General features: G+C 41.2%; 1 protein-coding gene across 2 annotated transcripts in view; it reads left to right on the forward strand.

The window, feature by feature from the left end:
- The window catches only part of LOC130166540 (protein sidekick-1-like), a 223,130-nt gene that overhangs the window by 145,214 nt on the left and 55,859 nt on the right, over positions 1–22,057 (forward strand). For both annotated transcript variants that reach the window (XM_056372217.1, XM_056372218.1), the window contains 10 exons: positions 1,487–1,662; positions 4,252–4,335; positions 5,911–6,105; positions 7,197–7,313; positions 7,476–7,643; positions 8,107–8,209; positions 8,319–8,492; positions 11,765–11,901; positions 13,172–13,319; positions 20,189–20,329. In XM_056372217.1, coding sequence (XP_056228192.1) covers positions 1,487–1,662; positions 4,252–4,335; positions 5,911–6,105; positions 7,197–7,313; positions 7,476–7,643; positions 8,107–8,209; positions 8,319–8,492; positions 11,765–11,901; positions 13,172–13,319; positions 20,189–20,329 — 1,443 coding nt within the window. The remainder of the gene's footprint in view (positions 1–1,486; positions 1,663–4,251; positions 4,336–5,910; positions 6,106–7,196; positions 7,314–7,475; positions 7,644–8,106; positions 8,210–8,318; positions 8,493–11,764; positions 11,902–13,171; positions 13,320–20,188; positions 20,330–22,057) is intronic.

Below are 22,057 nucleotides of genomic sequence, written 5' to 3' on the forward strand. Positions count from 1 at the left end.
GTTTGACTGAAAACAAGCAGTGCCAGTAGGCCTAATATTAAGAGCTGTAAAATCTGCTTTTTGGTCTTTGGGTAAATTTCCAATTCTTTTGTTGTAGACAGGATCCACTGACTAAGCATATTCAAATTTTGACATATCTGCCTGGCAGTAATTTAATTAGTTTTCCATCCAACTTTGTCTTTACCTTAAGGTGTATATATCTGAGAGAGGAAGCAGCATACTCTCAACTGTATCCTAATAAAAGGCAAAATAGATTTTCTGTCTGACATTATATTGTTTACAGTTGGACTGAATATTAAGTGGACTGTGGTGGTTGCAAATACATCTAAGCTACCTACTTTTAAGAAACTTCAGTAAGATATGCCTTCTTACACATACTTGTTCTTAGTGTCTTGATTTTTTATTTATTTATTTTTTTAAATTGACCTGATTTACATCCAAAACAGCAGCAACCGAGAATATGTCTCTGAATTTTCATTCATCACATACAAAAGCATCATCTCATTCATCTTAACGTGAATGTGAATGTGTGAATATCTGAAGATAATGTCATTACCAATGCCATTTTATGATCCTATATCATATATGATGATATAGGATATATCATCATATATGATCCTATCCTAATAAAGTATTTATCTATCTATCTATCTATCTATCTATCTATCTATCTATCTATCTATCTATCTATCTATCTATCTATCTATTTCACAGGCAGCCTTTTTTTATGTCATTGTTTTATGTCGTAGTTTTGGTTGAGGTTGTTTGGTTGGTTGGTTTACAAACCTTTCTAACATAAACCTAATGATTATTATAATCATATAAGTACACACCTCATCAGCGCTGTTGATGTTTAATTATGATCATAGCATCTTATTACACTAATGACCATTTATGTTTGCTTCATCACATCTTGATTGATTTTCATAGTTTACCATTTGTAGACAAATCCCATGACTGAACTGTGACTTTAAAGCTGTCCTTAACCAAATACATCTGATGATTACATAATTAGCTGTTTTCCAGTATTTCATTTTAAAGTTTAATGCAGAGTTCTTGTCAAAATCGAACTGTTGCATGAAAACGCAGCAAAAAAATTGAGTTGCACTTTCGTGAGTTGTTAAGATGCTGTATTAATGCTGTCTTACTCAAACGTTCAAACACACACAGTAAAGAATGGTGTTTTGATGTTGTTTATTCAAAACAAAATCTCTTTTTCCCTGAAAGCTTATTCCCTTTCCCAACATGCAGAGTAGCTGACTGAAGCTTCTTCATGCTGAGTAGAGCTGACTGCTCTGATATACAGACTGTCATCATTCATTTCCTGCCTCATTGACACATAAACTGATGGATTTAATATGTTGTAATTGCCTTCTGTCACTCTTTTGCTTTTTCTCTGATTCTCCACACCTCTTCTCTTCTCTTCTGTTCTCTTCTCTTCTCCTTCTCCTTCTTCTTCTTCTTCTTCTTCTTCTTCTTCTCTCAGACCGGTGGACAACCTCATGGTGTCATGGAAACGGGATGGGCGCCGGCTGGCCAGTGGGCGTCGGCTCATTATTCCTGCCCCCACCTCTTCAGACACTGGGTTATATGTTTGTGAAGCGTTGCTTAGCAACAGCACCGCCAAACCTGTGGAAGCAAGGGCACACCTCACTGTAATGGGTAAGAAAAAAGACAGTCGCTCGTTCACAGACACACACACACACACACACACACACACACACACACACACACACTCTGCCTAACATGATTATCCATGATTATCCTAGTAGGCCTGACCATCAAGACTAATGGCCGCAACATGTGCCATTAATTCCTGTTTTAACCTTGCTCTTGTCTTTTCTTGTACATTTTTTTTGCTTTTTCATTCAGTTTATTCTTCCATTTATTCTTACTTTTCTCCTGCAAGCGTGACTGTGAAAAAACCCCAGGTAGTGACTGTCAACTACAGGGCTACACGAGCTGAATGTGTAGTGCACACCCACCAATAAACTGTCCATTGTAGTCACAAACAGCTGATTCATGTACGCACAATTCATCCACGTGTGATCACAAACACATGCTCATATACTCAACGCAACAGAGTCACAAAACAGCACCACAGACACACATGCCCGTTCACCCGGCAGCTAAATTAGTTTTGTTCCCTGGAGTCGCCAATCAATACGAGAACACTGAAAGCACTCAAACAAGAGCGCTCTCGTCACAATCCTCTCCTGTCCTCGATATGTGTGCGTAAATAGAAAACAACATACACGCAGGCAGGGAGCATGTGATTGATGAAGCAAAACTTTTCTCACCCAGTTCGTCAGCGTCTTTTTGATCTGCTGTGATTATCGAAGCGAGGGAGCACGTAACACAGAGAGCAAACTACCCACGCCTACAGAATACTCACTAGTTAGAAAAGACCTGCCTGAATATTTATACCCCCACTCGTTCTCTGATTGTGCCCCCCTCAATCTCTACCACCACTTTTAGTATTGTACTGTCTTCTCTCAGTCCTCCCTTCTCTCGACGTTATCATCCTTCATTAGGCCAAGAGGACTGTTAAGGCCTGCCTGGCAGGGGCAAAGTCTGCATGCATTCATATGTATCAGAGGAGAAGAGACTAATGAATACATTGGTACTGATCCCCTTTCTGCTATGAGCTCAACAGACCTTGATGCAATGAAAGGGATTCCTAAACAGAATAGTGTATGTGTCTGTGTGAGAGAAGGAGACAGCCTCAAAGGTATTCATTATTCAATCTCATTTCTTTTCTGCCCCGATCCACGAATCGGAATATGTATGACACTGCGTGCTCGTGCTGTACGCTGTACAGACGGCTACTGTTGCAAACAACAACAATATTTCTGTTGTTGTTCTCCATCTTTGTTTTGCAGGCAGACAGCAGGGAATCCGCGAAAGCTCAAATCTCTAAATCCAGCCACCCAAACACTCCAAAATGTGTTTTGTTGTATTTGTGCGTCTAGGTCCTTGCACTCACCTGACTGAAGGGGATTAACGCGTCTGTGTTATCGGTGTCACGCCACAAGGCTGTTATTCATCTCTTGTTTTCCTCTTCTCCCCTCGCTGCACGCTCCCCGCGTTCTCTTGTCAAAAAAAAATTCCAACGTGCACGATAAAGATAGGAGATGCGCATTCGTGTGGGTTTAAAAGTTACCACGAAGTAGTAAAGAACTTTAAAGTCGGTTTAGACAAGTAGCATAAATGTAGCACAAACATGGGAGTCTACAGTGTAGCGCGCACACACACACACACACACACACACACACACAGGCTTATCAAACTTATAGTTTGTCATTTTTTTTATTGCCACTTCAGTTTACCCTCCACTGTGCGAAGGAATGACAGAGAAATTGAGAGAAAGAAACTCAGGAGGACAATAGCATTAGAATGACAGCACATTATTATTGTACATGGCGCTTGAGAAAAAAGTACAGAACTAAAACTTATATTAAAATACCGTCTCTTCATTCCATAAGAATTATATCTTTGTGACAACCAGCGTGCACATTCATTATTAATGTATAAACTGGACATTTCATTTTCCTCAAAGTCATTTTTCAGTGAACAGGTGCCACAACTGTGTGGAGCCACTTTTCCAAAGATGCCAGAAACTGAGAATGAATTAACCAGCCTGTCTCACTCCCCCTCTCCCCCCTCTCTCCCCCCTCTCTCTGCTTGCTGTGTCAATATCTCCCGCTAAATATTAACAAATGTTTTTGAAAGAAATGGAGCGTATGTAGGTGTTTTTTTTTTTTTTTTTTTATAAAATGTAGCATTACAGTAATACACCAAAAGGCATATATTCAAATTCAAATTCAAATAGAGAGAATTTTTTTTTTTTTTTTTCTCTGAGCTTCTGTGAGAATTTAGAGAGACGCTGGTGAAGATGTTTAGAGGGAACGGTTATTGGCAGCAAAATGGAGTAGTTTAAAAAGGTGATTGTTTCCCTTGGGAAACTAGTAGAATGTGTTTTTCTGCAACTATGAGGAAGTCATTTCACAGGGCGTAGAGACAGAAAACCTGCCTTGCAATGACACTGAAGATACTCAGGGCCAAAAGAAGGACCCATTTTTATTCTGCAGTGCCAAGTGCTCTTCTCCAAGACTACTAAAGACTAAATACTTGGAGAGGCAAACGCTCACTTCTTCTTTATTTTATATTTATTTTTTTCAGGTATATCATTTTTTTTTCCAGAGATTTATGGATATATTGATACAGAATGCTAACTTTCTTTTCCTGCAGAACCACCTTCTCTGACTGCTCAGCCCAAGAGGAAGATCTTCGCTGATCTTGACAGGAATGTAGACATCCCCTGCCTTGCTACAGGTACACTGTGTGTGTGTGTGTGTGTGTGTGTGTGTGTGTGTGTGTGTGTGTGTGTGTGTGTGTGTGTGCATAAGTGTAAGACTTCAGGTCTCAGTATGCTAAAAATCTGGTGCTTCCATCCGCTCTTTTTAATAAGCATTTTCAATTTGCGCATAAAACACATTTGTGTAAATACAGGAAATTTGGGGGGAAAAAAAGTCTGAATGTTGCAAATTAAAAAAGTTTTAATGCTTCGCTGAGGTGGAAAAGTTGGTGTATCAATAAAAGCAAAGTGCAAATGAAACAGACTTAGCGAATAAATCATGAGGTACAAGAAGCAGGTGTCTTAAACGTCAAGTCAAACTTCTGCTCCACTAAAGAGACAAAAACATCAGATGGGTTTCTGTTGTTTGAGATTTTAATTGCATCATCTTGCTGCACACTCTTCTTCTGCAATGGTTTAATCATAACTAACTGGAGAATTAGTGGCATTCATCAGTCCATCACCCGTACTCTGCTGATGTTTGCTTCCAGATAGGTCATAGAAGTGATTGTGGTGAATCCTCATATGACAGTTTCATATCTTAATGCTGCGTCTGCACAGCGAATGTCAGAGTCGCTTTGTCGTAGGAGTTGGTCCTGCTCTTTGTAGAACTATCTGCTGCACGGTGTGTCAAGGTGACTCCGTCCAAATCGCATTATGCTGAGGTCTGACGTCATTCAGTATGTGTATGAGTTAGTTTCAAGGCTTCTTGAACAGTGACCCTGTACTTTTGGCAGCATGAGCAGATTAACATGTTGAGACCAAGCCTGAAAATTGCACTTGTTCACGACTTTTGTTTTTAAATGGATTACATGAAAACCCTTATTTGAGCACAGCTGGACATAGCACAAAAAACTGCAACATTCTCCCCCTCTCACACACACTGAGCAAGTTTATGTCCCTCCTCAGTAATCTGATACAGTGGCAGTGTAATTAAATAGCAGAGGCCTGAGGGTATGGAGAGAGGGATGGAGGCAGGGAGGAGGAACAAGGGAAGGAGGAAAGATAGATAGAGTGTAGAGTGACAGTGAGCAAGACATGGAGGGGGTGAAAAATACTTCACGCATGTCTGTGAAAGCTTGACACCAACAGATTGAGAAAAACTGTGGAATTCATCTCGCACACACACACACACACACACACACACACACACCAGCGTGGAGTGTTGAGACGGAGTAATTGCATGAGCCCCCTGCCTGTCATATCTGGCATGTCTGTCAGACAGGTGGGAGCTGATACTGTAGGTGTGCTGCTCTTTACCACATATTTATCACATATTTTATTCAGAATGTTTTTTGGCCCCTTCTGCCACCCTTTCGCCACCACCCACACCCTCCGATCAATATATTATTAGCAGTCATTATGCCTGCATGCATATTTATAGGGAGAGAGTGGATAACAGTGAAGAAAGATTGGCAAAAAGAGTGTGTGTGGCTGTTTTAGTGGGAGTTGGAGCAATTTGCTCAGCAGTGAGGTCAGAGCAGAGTGGCTTGTTATTAAGGAAATTGAAAATTTTCTCCTTCTGTGTGTTTGTTTTCCCTGTGCACGTGTAGGCGTGCCCCAGCCCAGGATAGAGTGGTATAAGGACACAGTGCCTCTTTCCAAACTGGCCAACCCTCGCTACAAGGTCACCACAGCAACCGGGCTGACGGTGCGCAGGGTGCAGCCAGGAGACGGAGGAATATTCCAGTGCTTTGCTCGCAACGCTGCAGGAGAAACCCAGACGCACACACAGCTTCTTGTCTCCAGTGAGTTTTTCTGACAAACATGCAATCTTTCATACACACACCTACAGTAGCATTGCTTATGCTCTTAAATCCCTTCTTATTTTCGCTGATTTCTTCCCCGTCAGATGCCACTATTACCTTTGCCCTTTACTTTGTTTCTCACTTATCTGAACTCCTTATTCACCTCGTTTATTTGTCTGTGCCATTGTCTTTCATATTAGTTTATATATGCTGTAATTGTTTATTTAGGGCTGCAGCTCAAAATTGTTATCGAATAGTCTCTAATTTATCATTTCAATTGATCTTGTAGTATCTAAAAAGTCAGAAATAGTCTCAAAATATCCAGTTACCTTTCAAATAAGACAGAGATAAGCAGGAAATACTTAAAGTGTTTTTCCTTAACCTTGTTGGCCTTTTGCTTTGACAACTTAAAACTGTTTTTCGAGTGTGAATTACCAAAGTAGCTAGACTGACTAACTGAATAAACACCAAGTCCTGTCAGCTTTATTGTTCTTTCCACCCCACTTTATTTACCTACCATACAGGTACATGCAGACATTTGCTGCTGATATGCATTGCAAACCATGTCAAAGTGTCAGCAGTCATTTTCAGCTTTCATTTGAAAATCTGGAGCCTGTTGTGCTGTTTAGTTCTTCTTGATATTAAAGTAACAGCCAATCATAGCTCAACCTAAAACAAAATATCAGTTTGCTTTTTGAATTCAAGTGAAAGTCAATGTCAGTTAAATGTTCTGCCTTGATTTGATGGTTTGCAGCTGGTGTCAGTCTGTATGTATAGTTATATTTGTCTCTGCAGAGTTAGGTTCTGTTTAGTGAGCGTTTGATTATAATTAAATGTCCCCCTGGAGATTCCCCACCACCACCTTCCACATTAATGCACACGCACGGAGCCCCAGGTAATGAATAAAGCCTCTATTGATCACAGAGAAAGCATTTGTGTTTAGATCAACACTGTCATCCTCTCCCTTTCCATTCTTCTGTTTTCTCTTTGACATTAAGCTTCACTCATAGTCCACTCTTTTTCCCACCATTCTCCTCTCAGCAGCCACCTCCCTGTCTTCTTTCCTCTCATGCTCTCATTCTGTGTTTCAGGTGTGGCCCCCACATTTACATTCCCCCCATCCGACCGAACTGTAACTGATGGCAACACAGCCTCATTTACCTGCCAGACGAGCGGAGCTCCAAAACCAGCCATCACCTGGAGGAAAGGTAACAAACCACACACACTCTGTTGCTCATTGAGCATACACACTGACATATACCCAGACACACTCACATAATGTGTTTGTAATTAAAAATGTGCTTAATGACTTAATTATTTCCCCTCCCCTCAGGGCTATTTTATTGTTTTCTTTCTCTCTCTCTCTGTAGGATTGCAGGTCTTAGCCAGCGGCTCTGTCCAGGTTCCCAGGTTCACACTGCTGCAGTCAGGCGGTTTGCAGATTCAACCAGTCAGCTTCCAGGATTCAGGAGAATACACCTGCATCGCCTCCAACTCAGAGGGAGCCATCAATGCCACTGCCACGCTCACTGTGTGGAGTAAGACACCTATGCTACACACTACAGTCACAAACAAGAATACATTAAACTGCTCAATATACATTTGCCAAACAGACTAAAACAGACATGGAACACTAATTTGTCCGTAGCCGTCCAATCGCATTAGCTCAGACTGGTGAACAGCGGTGTGATTGGTTATTGATGCAGTCGGCTGGTGCAATAGTGATTGGCCAAGTAAGAGGATGATTGATTACCTGGTAAACGTATTGATTGGCTGATTTATTTATTTTTTTGACATATATGAACCTTATTAAATATGTTGGATTATTCTGGAGCAGCATACTTTTAAACACATTATGATTAAGTCTGTGTGTCGTGTTAATACAAGAGGAGAATACTAAGCAAATTTAATTTCAACCTCTGGACTCATCCCACCTGTGTCACTGCACCTCCTCCGCTTCACTCTCTCCATCCTTCTCTCTCTCTCTTTGGTGTTCTGCAGGTCGTACAGTCATTTCTGTGCCTCCAACAGACCAGCGTGTTATCAAAGGAACCACTGCTATTCTGGACTGTAACGCTACACATGACGCCAGAGTCAACATCAGGTACCTGTTTATTAGTTTGTTGTGATTATTACATCACACCTGATTCTTTATTTTTCATACGGTATAAATACATACAGTATAGAGTGCATGTATACTCTCTCTGTTGCAGCTTTAAATGGGATCGTGGTGGTGTGCTGGTCTTTCCAACCAGTGGGGGACGTGTTTCTGTGCGCCAGGGCTCTCTCACTATTGGCCAGACATGGTCAGGTGACATTGGGGATTACACCTGCACTGTGACATCACAGGCTGGCAACGATTCTCGCTCTGCACGCCTCGAAGTCATGTGAGTTCAGAGAATCATGCCACCCACTGTAATTTCTGGTTGTGTTGTTTCACTTTGACACATATGCAAAAAAACACAACACAATTTGTGATTTTTAGTCTTCAGTTGTTGTACAGATTAAACTAACGAGATGTTAATTGATTCTGGATTTTGTTACCTTTGGACAGAGCCACGCTAGCTGTTTCCCCCTGTTTCCAGTCTTTATGCTAAGCTAAGATAACCAGCTACTGGCTGCCTAGCTTCATATTTAACAAACATACAGTGGAGTCCCCTGTTGTATAGTGATGTCAAATATTCTCATATAACTTTCAGCAGCAGAAAATGCAAAGAAAAAGCAGAAAATATTTTGGAAAAAAAGAGCATGATCTTCTATACATAATCCAGTTTTTTAGGGTTTGTTGTTTTTTTTTTCAGAAAATTGCCTCATTTTAGATTTTCTCAGTATTTATATGGTAGTTACGTAAGTATATGGTGAAATACAGAACAGGCGTTAATCCAAATAAACAAAGTGTGAATAGCTTTCTTCCTCGTGATTAGACACAAACAACGACTCTGACTTTTTGTGCAGCAATCAAGCGGGAAAACAGTTGATCCTTAACTAGCAATCTGGGTGATTCAAATTGCAGATATGATTGGCAGGGAGGACGCTTCGGGGCCGAGCATAGAAAAAACAGAAAATATGATTGGGTTCACGGAACATAATTTAGGAAAAGCAGCACACATGAAGAAAGTATTACTGTCATCTTATTTCAGTGTTGCCTAATGATATGATTGCATGTTTCTAATAATAACCGTGATCTATAAGGGGCCAGACACTCTCTAAACCAAGTACATATCAAACCCATTAAAACTGTAAGGTATGAGGATGCTATGAGCTACCCTGTACTACACTCTGCGTACAGTGTGTTTGTATGCATGTGTCCATTCATATGGTTTTGTGTGAACACATACAAAAACGTGTACTGTTTCGTGTGTCTAGTATGAGCACGCATTCCTGAAGCTCAGATTAAAACATGCCACACATATTTCAAGCCTGTTCCACTCTCCGACCAACACAGCCTCATTAGGGCCACTATGAGAGAAGGCTGTCAGGTAGCGGCCTTTATATATTAATAGGCACTTGTATAATATATTTATAAAAGGCACTTATGATATATTAATACAATTGCAGGGTAAGAGAGAGATAAAACATGAGTCCACATCCTTTTGAATTATAGAAAGACAAGAGGTTACACGTGTCAAACTCAGAGGGAGGGGAGAGGATCTCTGTTTATGGCTCTGTGAAAACATGTGGGGAACGCAGGGATTTCTATACGACTGTGTGTGTGGGTGTGTATGCGTGTGACTGACATTCTCGTTAGCTCAGTATCAATGGGTCATAAAGGCTAACAGACGCGGGCGGCTGAGGAGACAGACTAATTACCAGCAGGTTATTGGTTCAACTCCCGCAAGACCGATTCATGTGTTTGTGAGTGCGTATGTGTGCGTGTGTGTGTGTGTGCGTGTGTGTGTGTGTGTGTGTGTAATTTGTGTGGGCTGTGTGAAGGTAGTTGCTCTAACATTCTCTAAGCTCATCCATTAATTAATACGATCATGTCAGCTCAGAAAAGAAAACATCATTCTCATTTCCACTTGCTCTCTCTCTCTCTCTCTCTCTCTCTCTCTCTCTCTCTGTGCCTCATTCACCGCCATCCTTTGCTTCTTCCCCTTGTGTGTGCTGCTCTCCCTTCCCGCTCTAACATTATGTCTTACTCCTCATTCAAGTCTCTCACTCTCCCTCTGTGTTTCCCTCAGTTTCTAACTTGATACCCACTTGAATATTAAAACGTAAAGCCATTCACAAGCAAAAACAAAAACCGAAACATTTTTAACTCTTTTGACTGAAATTAATTAAAGCCTGCAGTCTGTCAGAGGAGACCCCTTGGACAGGGTATTCACACGTCCATGATTGTTTAGTAATAATTAATGGAATTATGAATATGTGATGCCTCTGGTTTGCGCGTATGGGACCATGTCTTTCATCATGCTTTGAGTGTAAATATATTTATTTTGTTCTTTTACGTGCTCTGTTGATATACTTACTCCTGTTATAGACTTTACACAGAGGGACACTGAGATCTGCTTCCCCTTCCTTCTAATTCAAACCAACTGTTTTTAAAGGGAATTATGATGATAATAAAATCAGTATTATCAAATAATTTGGATAAGCTTTATTGCCTTCATTAATACATCTGTGTTGCTTTCTTTGCTATAATCATGGCAGGGACACACAAACCTCCAGAGGGGATGGACAAATGTCTGGAGACTTTCTTTCTAATTGACGTCATCATGATACATTTGTATTGGTGCAGCGCATGTACAGAAAAAAACATATCACCATAAAAACATGCAAACCACAGCCATAATTAAAAGATACAGCCCACAGGGACTGATTCTGTACGAGACCCAAGAGCCAACCTGGGTGTCGGAGCCAACATTGTTCTACCACACATATCTGACAGTCTTGGCATTGTGTCACAGACTTGTGAATGAGACACAAATCCATAAATGGTTTTGATGAAATTGTTTCACATGTTGGGAAATATGTTCATTCACTCTCTCGCTTCATGTCTGCACAGTAAATGTGTAGCTACTGCAAGCTGTCACTTTGCACGGTTTTAGGCAACAAAATCCACTTCTAAAAGTAGATGTATATCTTGTTTATTTAATCCATAAAAAATCAGAGTGAAAAAATGACAAGTTGTGGGTTATGTGGATTATTGAGGATATCGTAATTATGAGTCATAATTATAACCGGGACTATGTCCATCGTTGAGTGTAATCCTAAAACCCAAATTTAATGGATATTGTGTTATTCTGTGAACACATCGTATTTTTAACTTTCATACAACCAGCTCTGTAATCATACAGTCGTCTTCAGTTGTCCAATAACTTTAACGACTGCAAGATGTTACCATGGGAATCTATTTTTACCATCCATCCCATATGATGTGAAGTCGACAACAGCAACACAACTTGTCACTTAATGAGCTTTAGAGACTCTGGGAGGCAGATTTTGTTACTTTTGAGCGGACAGAGCTAACCCAGCTGTTTTCTCCCATTTCCTGTCTTAGTGCTAAGTTTAGCCAACCAACAGCAGGCTAGAGCTTCATATCCGGTTTCCCAAAATGCTGATCTATTCCTCTGAAGACTTGGTTTAATTAAATCAGCAGCAGCAAATATCTGTTAAATTCACAGTATATGTGATGTTTTCTTGTGTTTGTTGTGTTCAGTGAGCTGCCGCACTCTCCTCGCTCCCTGACAGCTCGTCTCAACGACTCTGACTCCCGCTCCGTCCTCCTGTCCTGGCTACGCCCCTTTGATGGGAACTCCCCTCTGCTCTACTACCTGCTGGAGCTATCCGAGAACAGTACGTGCGTGTGCGTGTGCCTGTGCGTGTGCGTGTGTGTGTCCAGGCATTCTTTATAGTCCCTGAGTGGCAAACAGCTGTTCACTTGCTGTCTACCAGGCTCTGACACACACTCATTTACAAGAGGCCGACATATGGAGAATGGTGTTGCTGCGTAAATTAAATGTTCATCCAGGTTCCCTATAAATAAACTCTTTCTTTCCCTCCCTTACTCTCTTTCTCTCTCTCTGTTATTTCTCTCTGTCTCTCCCTCTCTTTACCACAGATGTTTTAACAGCAGGCTGGCTCTCTGTCAAAAGAGAAACCCAGGGAGAGAGAGAAAGATGAGAGAGGGACTGAGGGATAGAGTGACAGGAGAAACAGACTGGAGGGAGATGGCTGTAGAGCCGCTCTTACTCCTGCTCTGAGCTAAGGGGGCGGACGGTTTGGTGAACATTACATGCAGAGCCAAGCACTCGGAACATGACTTTTGGAGCTGGACTGATGGACAAATGTCAAATGTTAATGTAGTTTGACATTTGAAGTAATCTTCATTCTGATAACTTTTATGGAGGCAGCATGAATGTGGCTTCAAGTATTCTGCTGTCGCCATTCCAACAGCTGTTCCTGTAGCATCTACAGAAATATGCCAAAATGGTGGAAAAATGATGCATTATCATGAGAGAGACGGGAGTAAATGTGGCGAGGGACAAAACAGGGGTGAGATAAAGAAGAAGACGAGGAATACTGAGAGCCTAAACATTGATTTTAGCAAAGTCTGAACCCAGACAGTGAGGAATGGATGAGAGTTTTGTGCACACTGATTACCCATTTTGTGTGTGTGCATGTTGTGTATTAGATTTTTTTTTTTGGCCCGCTATAAATGCAGTGTATTTCCATATCTGACAATAGCTGTAATACACTCGGTGAGCTCGCTTAAAATGGCACACACACAGTATCCCTCCCTATTACACACATAGACATGTGGCTGGTGCAGTGATAATAGTGTAACTGTCTGTGGTATCTTGAGGAGAAAGATAAGCTGGCAACGGTATAGAGCAGCATCTGTGCTTCTTTATTAATCCCCCTCTTCCCCCTAAACTTTCTTTCATGTTGCATCCTATGCTATTTAATTCCCTTCAGCTCACCACCCTTCATTTCTACCGTCCTTCCTTGCTTCTTTTATCTGCTCCTCCTGCTCTTTACTTTTGATTCATGGGTCCTGACTCTTTCTGCTTGTCCTGCCTCAGCTAGATATTATCAGCCCCTAATCTTTGTGTCTTCTGTCTAGACTCTCCATGGAAGGTTTACCTATCAGAGGTTGATCCTGCGGTGACTGAGGTATCAGTGGGCGGACTCACACCTGCCAGGACCTATCAGTTCAGACTTTGTGCTGTCAATCAAGTGGGCAGGGGTCAGTACAGCGCCGAGACGCAGAGGTAAGCGTGCATTCTCTGACACGAATCAGTCACTTAAAGGCATCACTACCAGCTTTGTTAAACTCATACTTCACAATACTTCTTGTGAGGCCACACTACTGTTTCACTGATGTTTTCTAAAAGAGCATGAAACCCATTTTTTATGAAGAACATGCTATGATTTGTGTGAAATAGAGTTTTTTTTACCCTGTTCCATCTCTGTGTAATAGACTTGGTCACACTGCCTTACACAAACTGGGAATGAATAAACTGAAACCTTTCTACAGTCAAAAGGCATAGTGTATGCACCCGCACACACTCTAATTTGTGAATCTAAGTGTGTGAATGTGTTTGTGTCTGTGTGTGTGTGTCTGTGTCTGTGTGTGTGTGTGTGTGTGTGTGTCTGATAGTGTGTATGTTATCATGAGGATGAATAGGAATATGGGATTCAGAATGGGGATGAAACAGGGATGGATTCTAACAAGGCGAGGATGAAGGGAGCAGTCCTTTTTGTTTAGAATCCATTTCCTTTTCAATGAGCAATTTATATTCATCACATCCATGCTGTAGATGTCTATGTGTTTGTGTGTGTATATGTCTGTGTGTGTGTGTGTGTGGGTCTGTGTGTGTGTGTGTGTGTGTAATCCTCTGCCAGTCTCCTTTCAATGCACATAGTGAACTAAGCAGCAAAAATGATGAAATTAACGGTTCTGCGTGTCTGTATGTGCAAGTGTGTGTGTAAAAGGGAGTGTGATTTGGCCTGAAAAGTAAATAAATTGCTGTGCAGATGTTTTATGTTTGTGTGTGTCAGTGTGTGTGTGTGTGTGTGAGTCTGGTTGCATGTTTATCCCAAGAGAAAACACTAATGGGGGTAATTATGATGCCTTAGCACTGATGGAACTGGATAGAGTGAAAGAGGGTTGGAGGTGTGGCGGGCCTCTTAACAAGTTTGCCCCTGAATACACACATACACCAAATCTCTGACACTCATGCACAATACAACAGATGTGGCGATGCATTGTAAAGTAGACACCCACATACACACACACACACACACACACACACACACGCACACAAAACATGGTTTTGTCTGGCTGAAGAGACTGACCGTAAGCAGATGCCAGTTGTAGTTCTGCCAAATAGCCTCTCAGCAACAACAGCAGCTGTGGACGCTGCCATCACACATACACACACACACCTCAGATTACAGTCTCCTTTCAGTTTCCGTCTCCTCACATTGCAGTTCTTCTATTCTCTACCCTAGTTTTCCCTGCACTCTATCTTTCTCTCCTCTGTTCTCCTCATATTCAAAGTGTTTGAATGCTTCTTATTTTCTGTCATTACTCTTCTTCTGCATGCACCAGTGTATTGTTTGTGTCCAATAGCCATTCTGCCACCTAGTCTCCAGTCCAAGGTTGGTTGTTAGAGGCCCTGGAGAATAGATTGGATTGATCCTCTCCAAATGAATGACTGGCAGTAAGACAAGTCATCACTGGTCAGTGTATCACACCAGATGGATGCCTTTCTTTTTCGGTGTTTGTTTCGTACGTAACCGCGCGCACTTTGCTTCTCATCTGCTGGACGTTTGCCTGGATAAGACACGCACATGATTAGTTGCAGATGCCAAGGGAGAGAGAGCAAGGCAGGGTAAAAATGTCCTGCAGAAGTTTGGAGTGCCAAATCAGAAGGATGACAAAATGCAGTAATGTGGACAGAGTGAGGGAAGGGAACAGCAAGTGAAGAAGAAGCTTGTAATATTGATGACAAAAAGCCCTTATTAAAGTTTGAACGTCCAGCTGCTTCTGCACGCTCCCTTTCTGTTCTTGTCCTGATTAGGATCTTTATCATAACAGCTTTAATGCATACATTTATTTCTTGTTCGCATTGCCCCCCAGCCTTTCCTTTCTCGTTGCCCTTTATTCAATGGAATTCACATGGGCGCTGTATTGCGAGGAAAAAAGTGTCCTGAGAGATGGACATCCACTTTGAGTATATGAATGTGATCACAGCTGAAAAACATTATCTCTAAATGCAGAAACTCTTTCCATTAATCTAATTATACCATCTGGAGTGTCACACACACAGAGATTTACTCATGCATAACCTACACTCACACCATTACCATCTTTAAAGAGGAAGCATTAACAGAGGAAAGACAGATTATGCATTAATGGCTTGAACTCTGGGCCCAGAACCAGAACACATCAGAATATAACTCGAGGTGTAACATAAAATACTGTCATACACACGTACTGAAGAAGCATAAACACGTCTAATGTGCATGTAAGTGTAACAATTAATGCCTTAGTGGATTTAAGATTTACAGGAGATTTGGCCTTTGCTTTCCAACATGTAATTTGTATATCTGTGTTTAACTGTGGCTCCAGCTATGCTAAATTTGCTTATAGCATATTGAGTGATTTATTTACTTAAGACTATAGAGCAGAAACATCAAGACACCGAGAACACAGAGAAAGGCTCTGCCACATAAGGAAAAGATCATTGTTTGCAAAAATGTTGTATTTGCTTTCGAAACTCACAGAGAATGTGGCAGAAAATACAATAAAGGCTCAGTCACTTCTTGTGATCACAGTTCCTTCTGTGTCCACATATGCTGTGTAGCCATTACAAACATTTTTGCAGAGGAGGACATCAGCTTAGTCCCACTTGTACCTGGGCAGATCCCACAGATAACCTACAATGTAAGCATTGACACATAAATATATAAATTTGACATTTACAAATGCTTTAAATGAAATATGTAAGTGTAATCTTTTCACTGTTAGTTGGCCTGCAGAGAAACAAAAGCTGTAAAACTTACAGGACATTACTATTACATTTTTAGATATAAAAAAACCTACAAACATCATAGAACAAAAACCTGTGTCAAAATAAGACAAGAATAAGACCAATGTGATGCTTTCTAAGACACATTAGCTTTAGCTTTTTATAATGATGGAGTAAGGTTATTGGAGGTCAATATGATAGCTTTACAGAACCCAAAAGTAAAAAAAATTTTAGTCATGAACTAAAGCACTGGACTAATTCAGTATTTGACCTAATTATGACGCTAGATGAAAAGTAAAAGATCTCCAAAGATCTTACAGTTCATCCTGAGGGAGACACAGATATCTGTACCAAACTTCATGATTATTATATATAATATGTAATATTTGTTGATACTTTTCACAAAAAATCACATGGCGGCGCGAGTAGAAATGTAAGGGGATCACCAGTGTTGTTAGGATTCATCCTGTAGGGACCGTGAATGTCTGAACAAAATTTCATGGCAGTCCATCTAATAGCATGTTAGCATGGCGAAAAGCGTCACAGAAACAGTCATCAGACAACGTCAGGTGACGTGAAACATAAGTATGTTAGATATCCACTGATTTTAACAAAAAAGTAACGGCTTACCACTGTGAAATGTCTACATGATGGTGGCAATGTTGATGCATGGACACTTTCCGGGCGACACCTCCACGTTAAGCTTACACGAGAAAAGATCAACTAGGAATCACAGAGAGCCAACTTGTGCAAGAATATTGTTGTTTATTATCAGCAACACAGAGGGTAATCAGCTGTAACTGGCACTTACATCCATCGATTACTCATTGTTTGTGAAAGCCAAACCGATAAACTGATGGACCTCTTGTTTTGATGCAGGTCATTAGTGACTCTGCACACCGTACATATAATCATGTGCATACACAGATGGGAGCAGGTAAAGCTGCTATTGTATCATTTGCTTTGGGAGCAGGCAGGAGAGGACGTACAGTAAATATGGTAAAAACCATTATAAGTGAATTATTGCAGTTAGCCACTGTTGTCAAAAACTGCGTGATTTATGTTTTTACATGAAAAATACGTTTTTCTTTTAAACCTGTAATTTTGAATGTATCTGCACACCAGTCTACGGCAGTAATGACAGCCTATCTAGTGTCAGATCTGAGTTGTTTTGAAGCGTTTGTGCTGGTATGCAGTAAAGTAAAATATCAGTGACTGATCAGGTAATGTGACTACAAATATATTCTTTATTGAAGCAGATATACAATAGCAAACGTGTGCTGCAGCTGCTTTTGAGTCATTTTGAGAATATGCACAAAGTTTCTCTATTTCCCAGACAGAGTCTCTTTAGTGTGTCAGCCTCCTCCATTTGTGCAGCTTTTAACCTCCGGCAAAACAGCACAACATTTAAAGGAGACAAGACTTAAAGTGTCAGACAAGAGGAAAATAAGCTCATCTATCCAGCTGGTTGTAACCAGTCACATCACATCTGGTTTCTCTCTCTCTCTCTCTCTCTCTCTCTCTCTCTTCCTTTTTTCTTTCCATTGCACTCTCTTCATATCGTTCTATTTTTCACTCCTGCTGGACCTAAATTTTTACCATCCTGTTTGAATACATGCAGACTTAACATCCCGGCAACACCGTTAAATTTAAGAGTCGGTGTGTACGTGGATTTAGTGAGAAAGCCAGTGGGCACTAAACTGTGGAGAATGACACAGATAGAAACTTTTACTAATTCCCACAGCACAGGGACTCACAAAACCACCACACACGCACACACATGTACACACTTGCACTGACACTCTCAAAGATGTACATCTCCTGTAGAAAATATCCTCTTTTGCTTGATAACAAGGGACAGAGAAAGTGTGTCGCAGTGTTCAGACAATGTTATTGTATAGTACATAAATGGCTGTAAGTATGAATTTTTGTAGCTGGATGTGAAGTGGTGTGTAAGTGGGTGGGTGGGTTTGAGGTTTGTATATTTAATCTCCTGTGTGAAGTTGATGTCCTCATGCTGAACCCACTGTATGAAATATTTACTCATAAATGGTTGGGAGGGGAATTAAGGCAATTCACAAGGAGTTTCTGCTGTCGAGTAAAAGTGTGTCAGTGTGCATTTGTGTGTGTGTTTTATTTGCAGTCAAACAGTGACTGACTGCCTCTGTACTGTATGTACTGTATGTGTTTGTGGGCGTTTATGTAGCGTGAGCTTGTGTACGTGCATTAATGTGCATCATCAGTTTCTGTCAGTAGCAGTGGCATAGTTGAGGATTATATATACCCCATTTCCAGACGGCTACAGTAATGTCCATCTCATTCACACAAAGCCCATTAGCCTATGTATGTGTGAATGTGTGTAGATGTCTAGGACTGCAGCACCGGCTGCTGTCTGACAGTGCCTAGCCTAATGGAAGTAAAGCATAGCTGTAAAACCACTGGCCTGTGCTATACATCCGCCTGCACAAGTCTGTAGCTAACAGCTTTCACACCCCTACTTTCACACAAACACACGCATATAGATGTGCCCACACATTTATAGGCACATACAGATTCAGACGCACAAATACAGAGAGCCATACCACGGCTAATGGCTCAATAGCTTATAGAGAATCATTCAGGAAGAGATGTGGCGCAGAGGCGAAGTGAGGGGGGTCGGAGAGAAAGGTAATGTAAATCTCCAGACATAATCCATGGAAGGGAAAAGACCATCGGATGTAGCAGTCTGTCTTAAGCTGGGAGAAATTTGTTTGGTGTGTTATTTGTGTGTGTGTGTGTGTGTGTGTGTGTGTGTGTGTGTGTGTGTGTGTGTGTGTGTGTGTGTGTGTGTGTGTGTGTGTGTGAGCACATATGGCTCTGATTACATTAGTTGAGCTGCTTACAGTAAAGCCAGAGGCTGACCAGCTCAGCCTGTGTGCTTTACCAACCATGAGAGGGCTTTGAGCTTTAATCACGGGTGGGTGGGGGGTGCGGTGGGGGTTAGAAAGTAGAGGAAGGGGGAAGCAGATGAGTAAATGATAGAAGGATGAAATAATTGAGGCCAAAAGGGTAAGATGGATGAAAGGTGAAAGTTTGCAGATGGGGGAGAAAAAAAATTAAGAGGTAGTTCAAAATGTCAAAGGAAAGATGGGGAAAAGGTTCGGAGAGACAGAAGACGGGGGGAAGAGGGCAGAGAGGGTGACGGATCATACTGTCCCACTGGAAATAAAAGACGAGCTCTTTGCTCATTCTCTACTTCTACTACATTCTAATAGTGATTAAACTACTGCTGTCAAATTGTGTAGCTGGACTACTCTACTGGGGCGATTGTAGTCGGGTTGACGTTGACATAGAAACTGTCCAGACAAAAGATTGCTGGAGAAGAAATGAAACGTAAGTAAGAAAACACCAACTTAAAAGTAGCAGAAATAAAACTGAATATAAAAAGTTATCTGCGACATAGAGACAGTAAATACACTTTTCTTGTTCTCTGCTGCCAGTGAGTCAAACACAATAGTGATCCAAATCGCACAGAGTTCACAAACGCTTCTACATTTTGTTGTTTTAACCACCCAGTCTCAGCTCCGTCATTCCCAGGAGAAATCCTCTGGTGCACTGGAAGTGATGCGTTAAACGTTTCCATCAGCAGCAGCAGCAGCAGCATTGGTTTGTTTGAAATAAATGAACAATATAGCCAGAGATGAAACACAAATGTTTTAAATGAAATTGCATGATGCACCGGGAGAACAAGGGATGAGAGAGATGAGCACAGAATTCAGTAAGAATTCATCAGAGCTGCTTAAGCTTTGAGATGATTCTCTATAATAAGTTGCAGCTCTGTCCCATGAATCTCTCCAGTGACTTCGGGAGGAGAATTGCTATAAAATTCCTTTTTAGCCGAGTTACCTAATATACTGCTCCTGTGCAAACTGTCCATGTAAGTGATGTTGGATGCCAGGTGAAAATGACTAATTCAGTGCTCACACTTCTTCAGCAACACTGATATTCTCATTACATGACTACTAATAAGCTTAATCAAAATCATTTTTCTCTCTTGTTCTCTCTTCCTCTTTCTCTGTGTGTTTGTGTGTCTGTGTGTGTGTGTGTGTGTGTGTGTGTGCTAGATTAATGCTACGAGAGGAGGCACCCAGTGCTCCTCCAAAGAATATTGTGGCCAGTGGGCGGACAAACCAGTCCATCATGGTCCAGTGGCAGCCTCCACCAGAACCCCAACTCAACGGAGTCCTACGAGGATATGTACTCAGGTATACAGACACACTAACACATACACAAACATATTTGGCTTCATAGTATTGCCAGTGAGAATTCTTGACGTTGATTGGCTGGTAGGTGTCCAGTTGTTTTTTAGTAATGTAGAAAGTGTCTTTGCAAAATATTTGGTTCGAGAGGTTCGGTGAGCACTTGCTAGGATAATTGGCGACTGCAAACACATTAGCCAGCCAGACTAGTGCTAGTCAGTCACAAGAGCTATCCAAGCTTTCTAGTTTCTCCGTGCTTTACTCTCCCAAGCATTTTGTCCTCAGGATTGTGCATCATTTCATCCAGTGAAGAGTTATTGACGAAGGTAAATACAGCTCTCTGAACTAATGAGCTTGCTGATGGTCATTTAGAAACCTTGTTAGCATGCCTCTTTTGTGGAGCAGTTTAAACATCAACAGAGGAAGTTAAACAAAAGTGAATGGTGCCACACAACTAATAAGCTGAAATAGCTTTGTCCAGTTTGGACTCTGTGGCTCTTTGTTGCCTCAGAGGTCAGCGCTGTCAAAACAGCTGATCAAATGAACCCGAGTTGAACTCAACACAAGCAGTTTGTGCACATTTACTTCACAAATCATAATCGCTGTAGTTCAAGTACATTTTGTGACAGTATTTCAATCAAGGTACTCAAGATTGGTTGTGGCTCAGGAGGTAGAGCTGGTTGTCCACTAATCGGAACGTCGGTGGTTTGATTCCCGGCTCCTGCAGTCCGCATTTCAAAGTGTCCTTCGGCAAGATACTGCATCATCAGTGTGTGAATGTGCGTAGAATGGTAAAAAAAAAAAAAAAAAATAGTACATATTCGTTGGGAAAAGGTGTTGTATCAGTGTGTGTGTGAATGAGTGGATGTGGCTTCCATTATAAACCCCATGAGTGGTCAATAAGACTAGAAAAGCACTAAATAAGTGCAGTCCATAACAGTACTGAGGCTTCAGAGGCTCAGCAGAGTTATTATAATAGTTAATAATTCTCTCCTGGCTGGAAGTTATGGATTCATTTCTAGTAACAGTGAGAGTATTCCTGCCGTTCTAGTAGGGTTGTGCCGATAGTCGATGCTCTGGGTGATTGACCATGTTAAGAGCGAGCTTCAGTAGCTTGTTCCTTTGCCAATGTCGTGACAAAAGTTAGCTTGTGTACCCATTAATTTATTAACATATTATTATTAGTAGTAGTAATATTATATTAATATTACATTTTATTTTCCCTGCCATAGTTTAATTTCAACATCCCTCTCATATAACCGATGCTTGCAACACTGACACACACACACACACACACACACACACACACATGTCGTTTGAGGGGCTGTTTGCTGTGTGTAGGTGCTGCGTTGTGATTAAACAGAATGGAGGAGATCAATAGACAGACAAACAGAACACGTGACTTAGTTCAGTTTCTTAGCAGCTGCTTTTCATGGTTGTGAATAGAACTTTTAGCCCTAACAGGACATGAAGGACAGTCAACAAGAGAGAGAGAGAGAGAGAGAGAGAGAGAACTAAAAGCCATAAAAAGCTGTTTCTAAGCACTTCCCCCTGCTGATTTTGATTGATGTATTTATCATGGTACTGTGGTTGTGTTCACACTGAGAAAGAGCGACAGAGAGAGAGTGTCGGGTATTGGCACTTTCACAGAATGACAATAGGACGATCTGAGTGTGGGTAACATCACCCAACCCTATGTTCTAAATTAATGCGATAGTTTTGAATTGTAACAAC

Source organism: Seriola aureovittata, chromosome 3 (assembly GCF_021018895.1).
Source record: "Seriola aureovittata isolate HTS-2021-v1 ecotype China chromosome 3, ASM2101889v1, whole genome shotgun sequence".
Lineage (NCBI taxonomy): Eukaryota > Metazoa > Chordata > Actinopteri > Carangiformes > Carangidae > Seriola > Seriola aureovittata.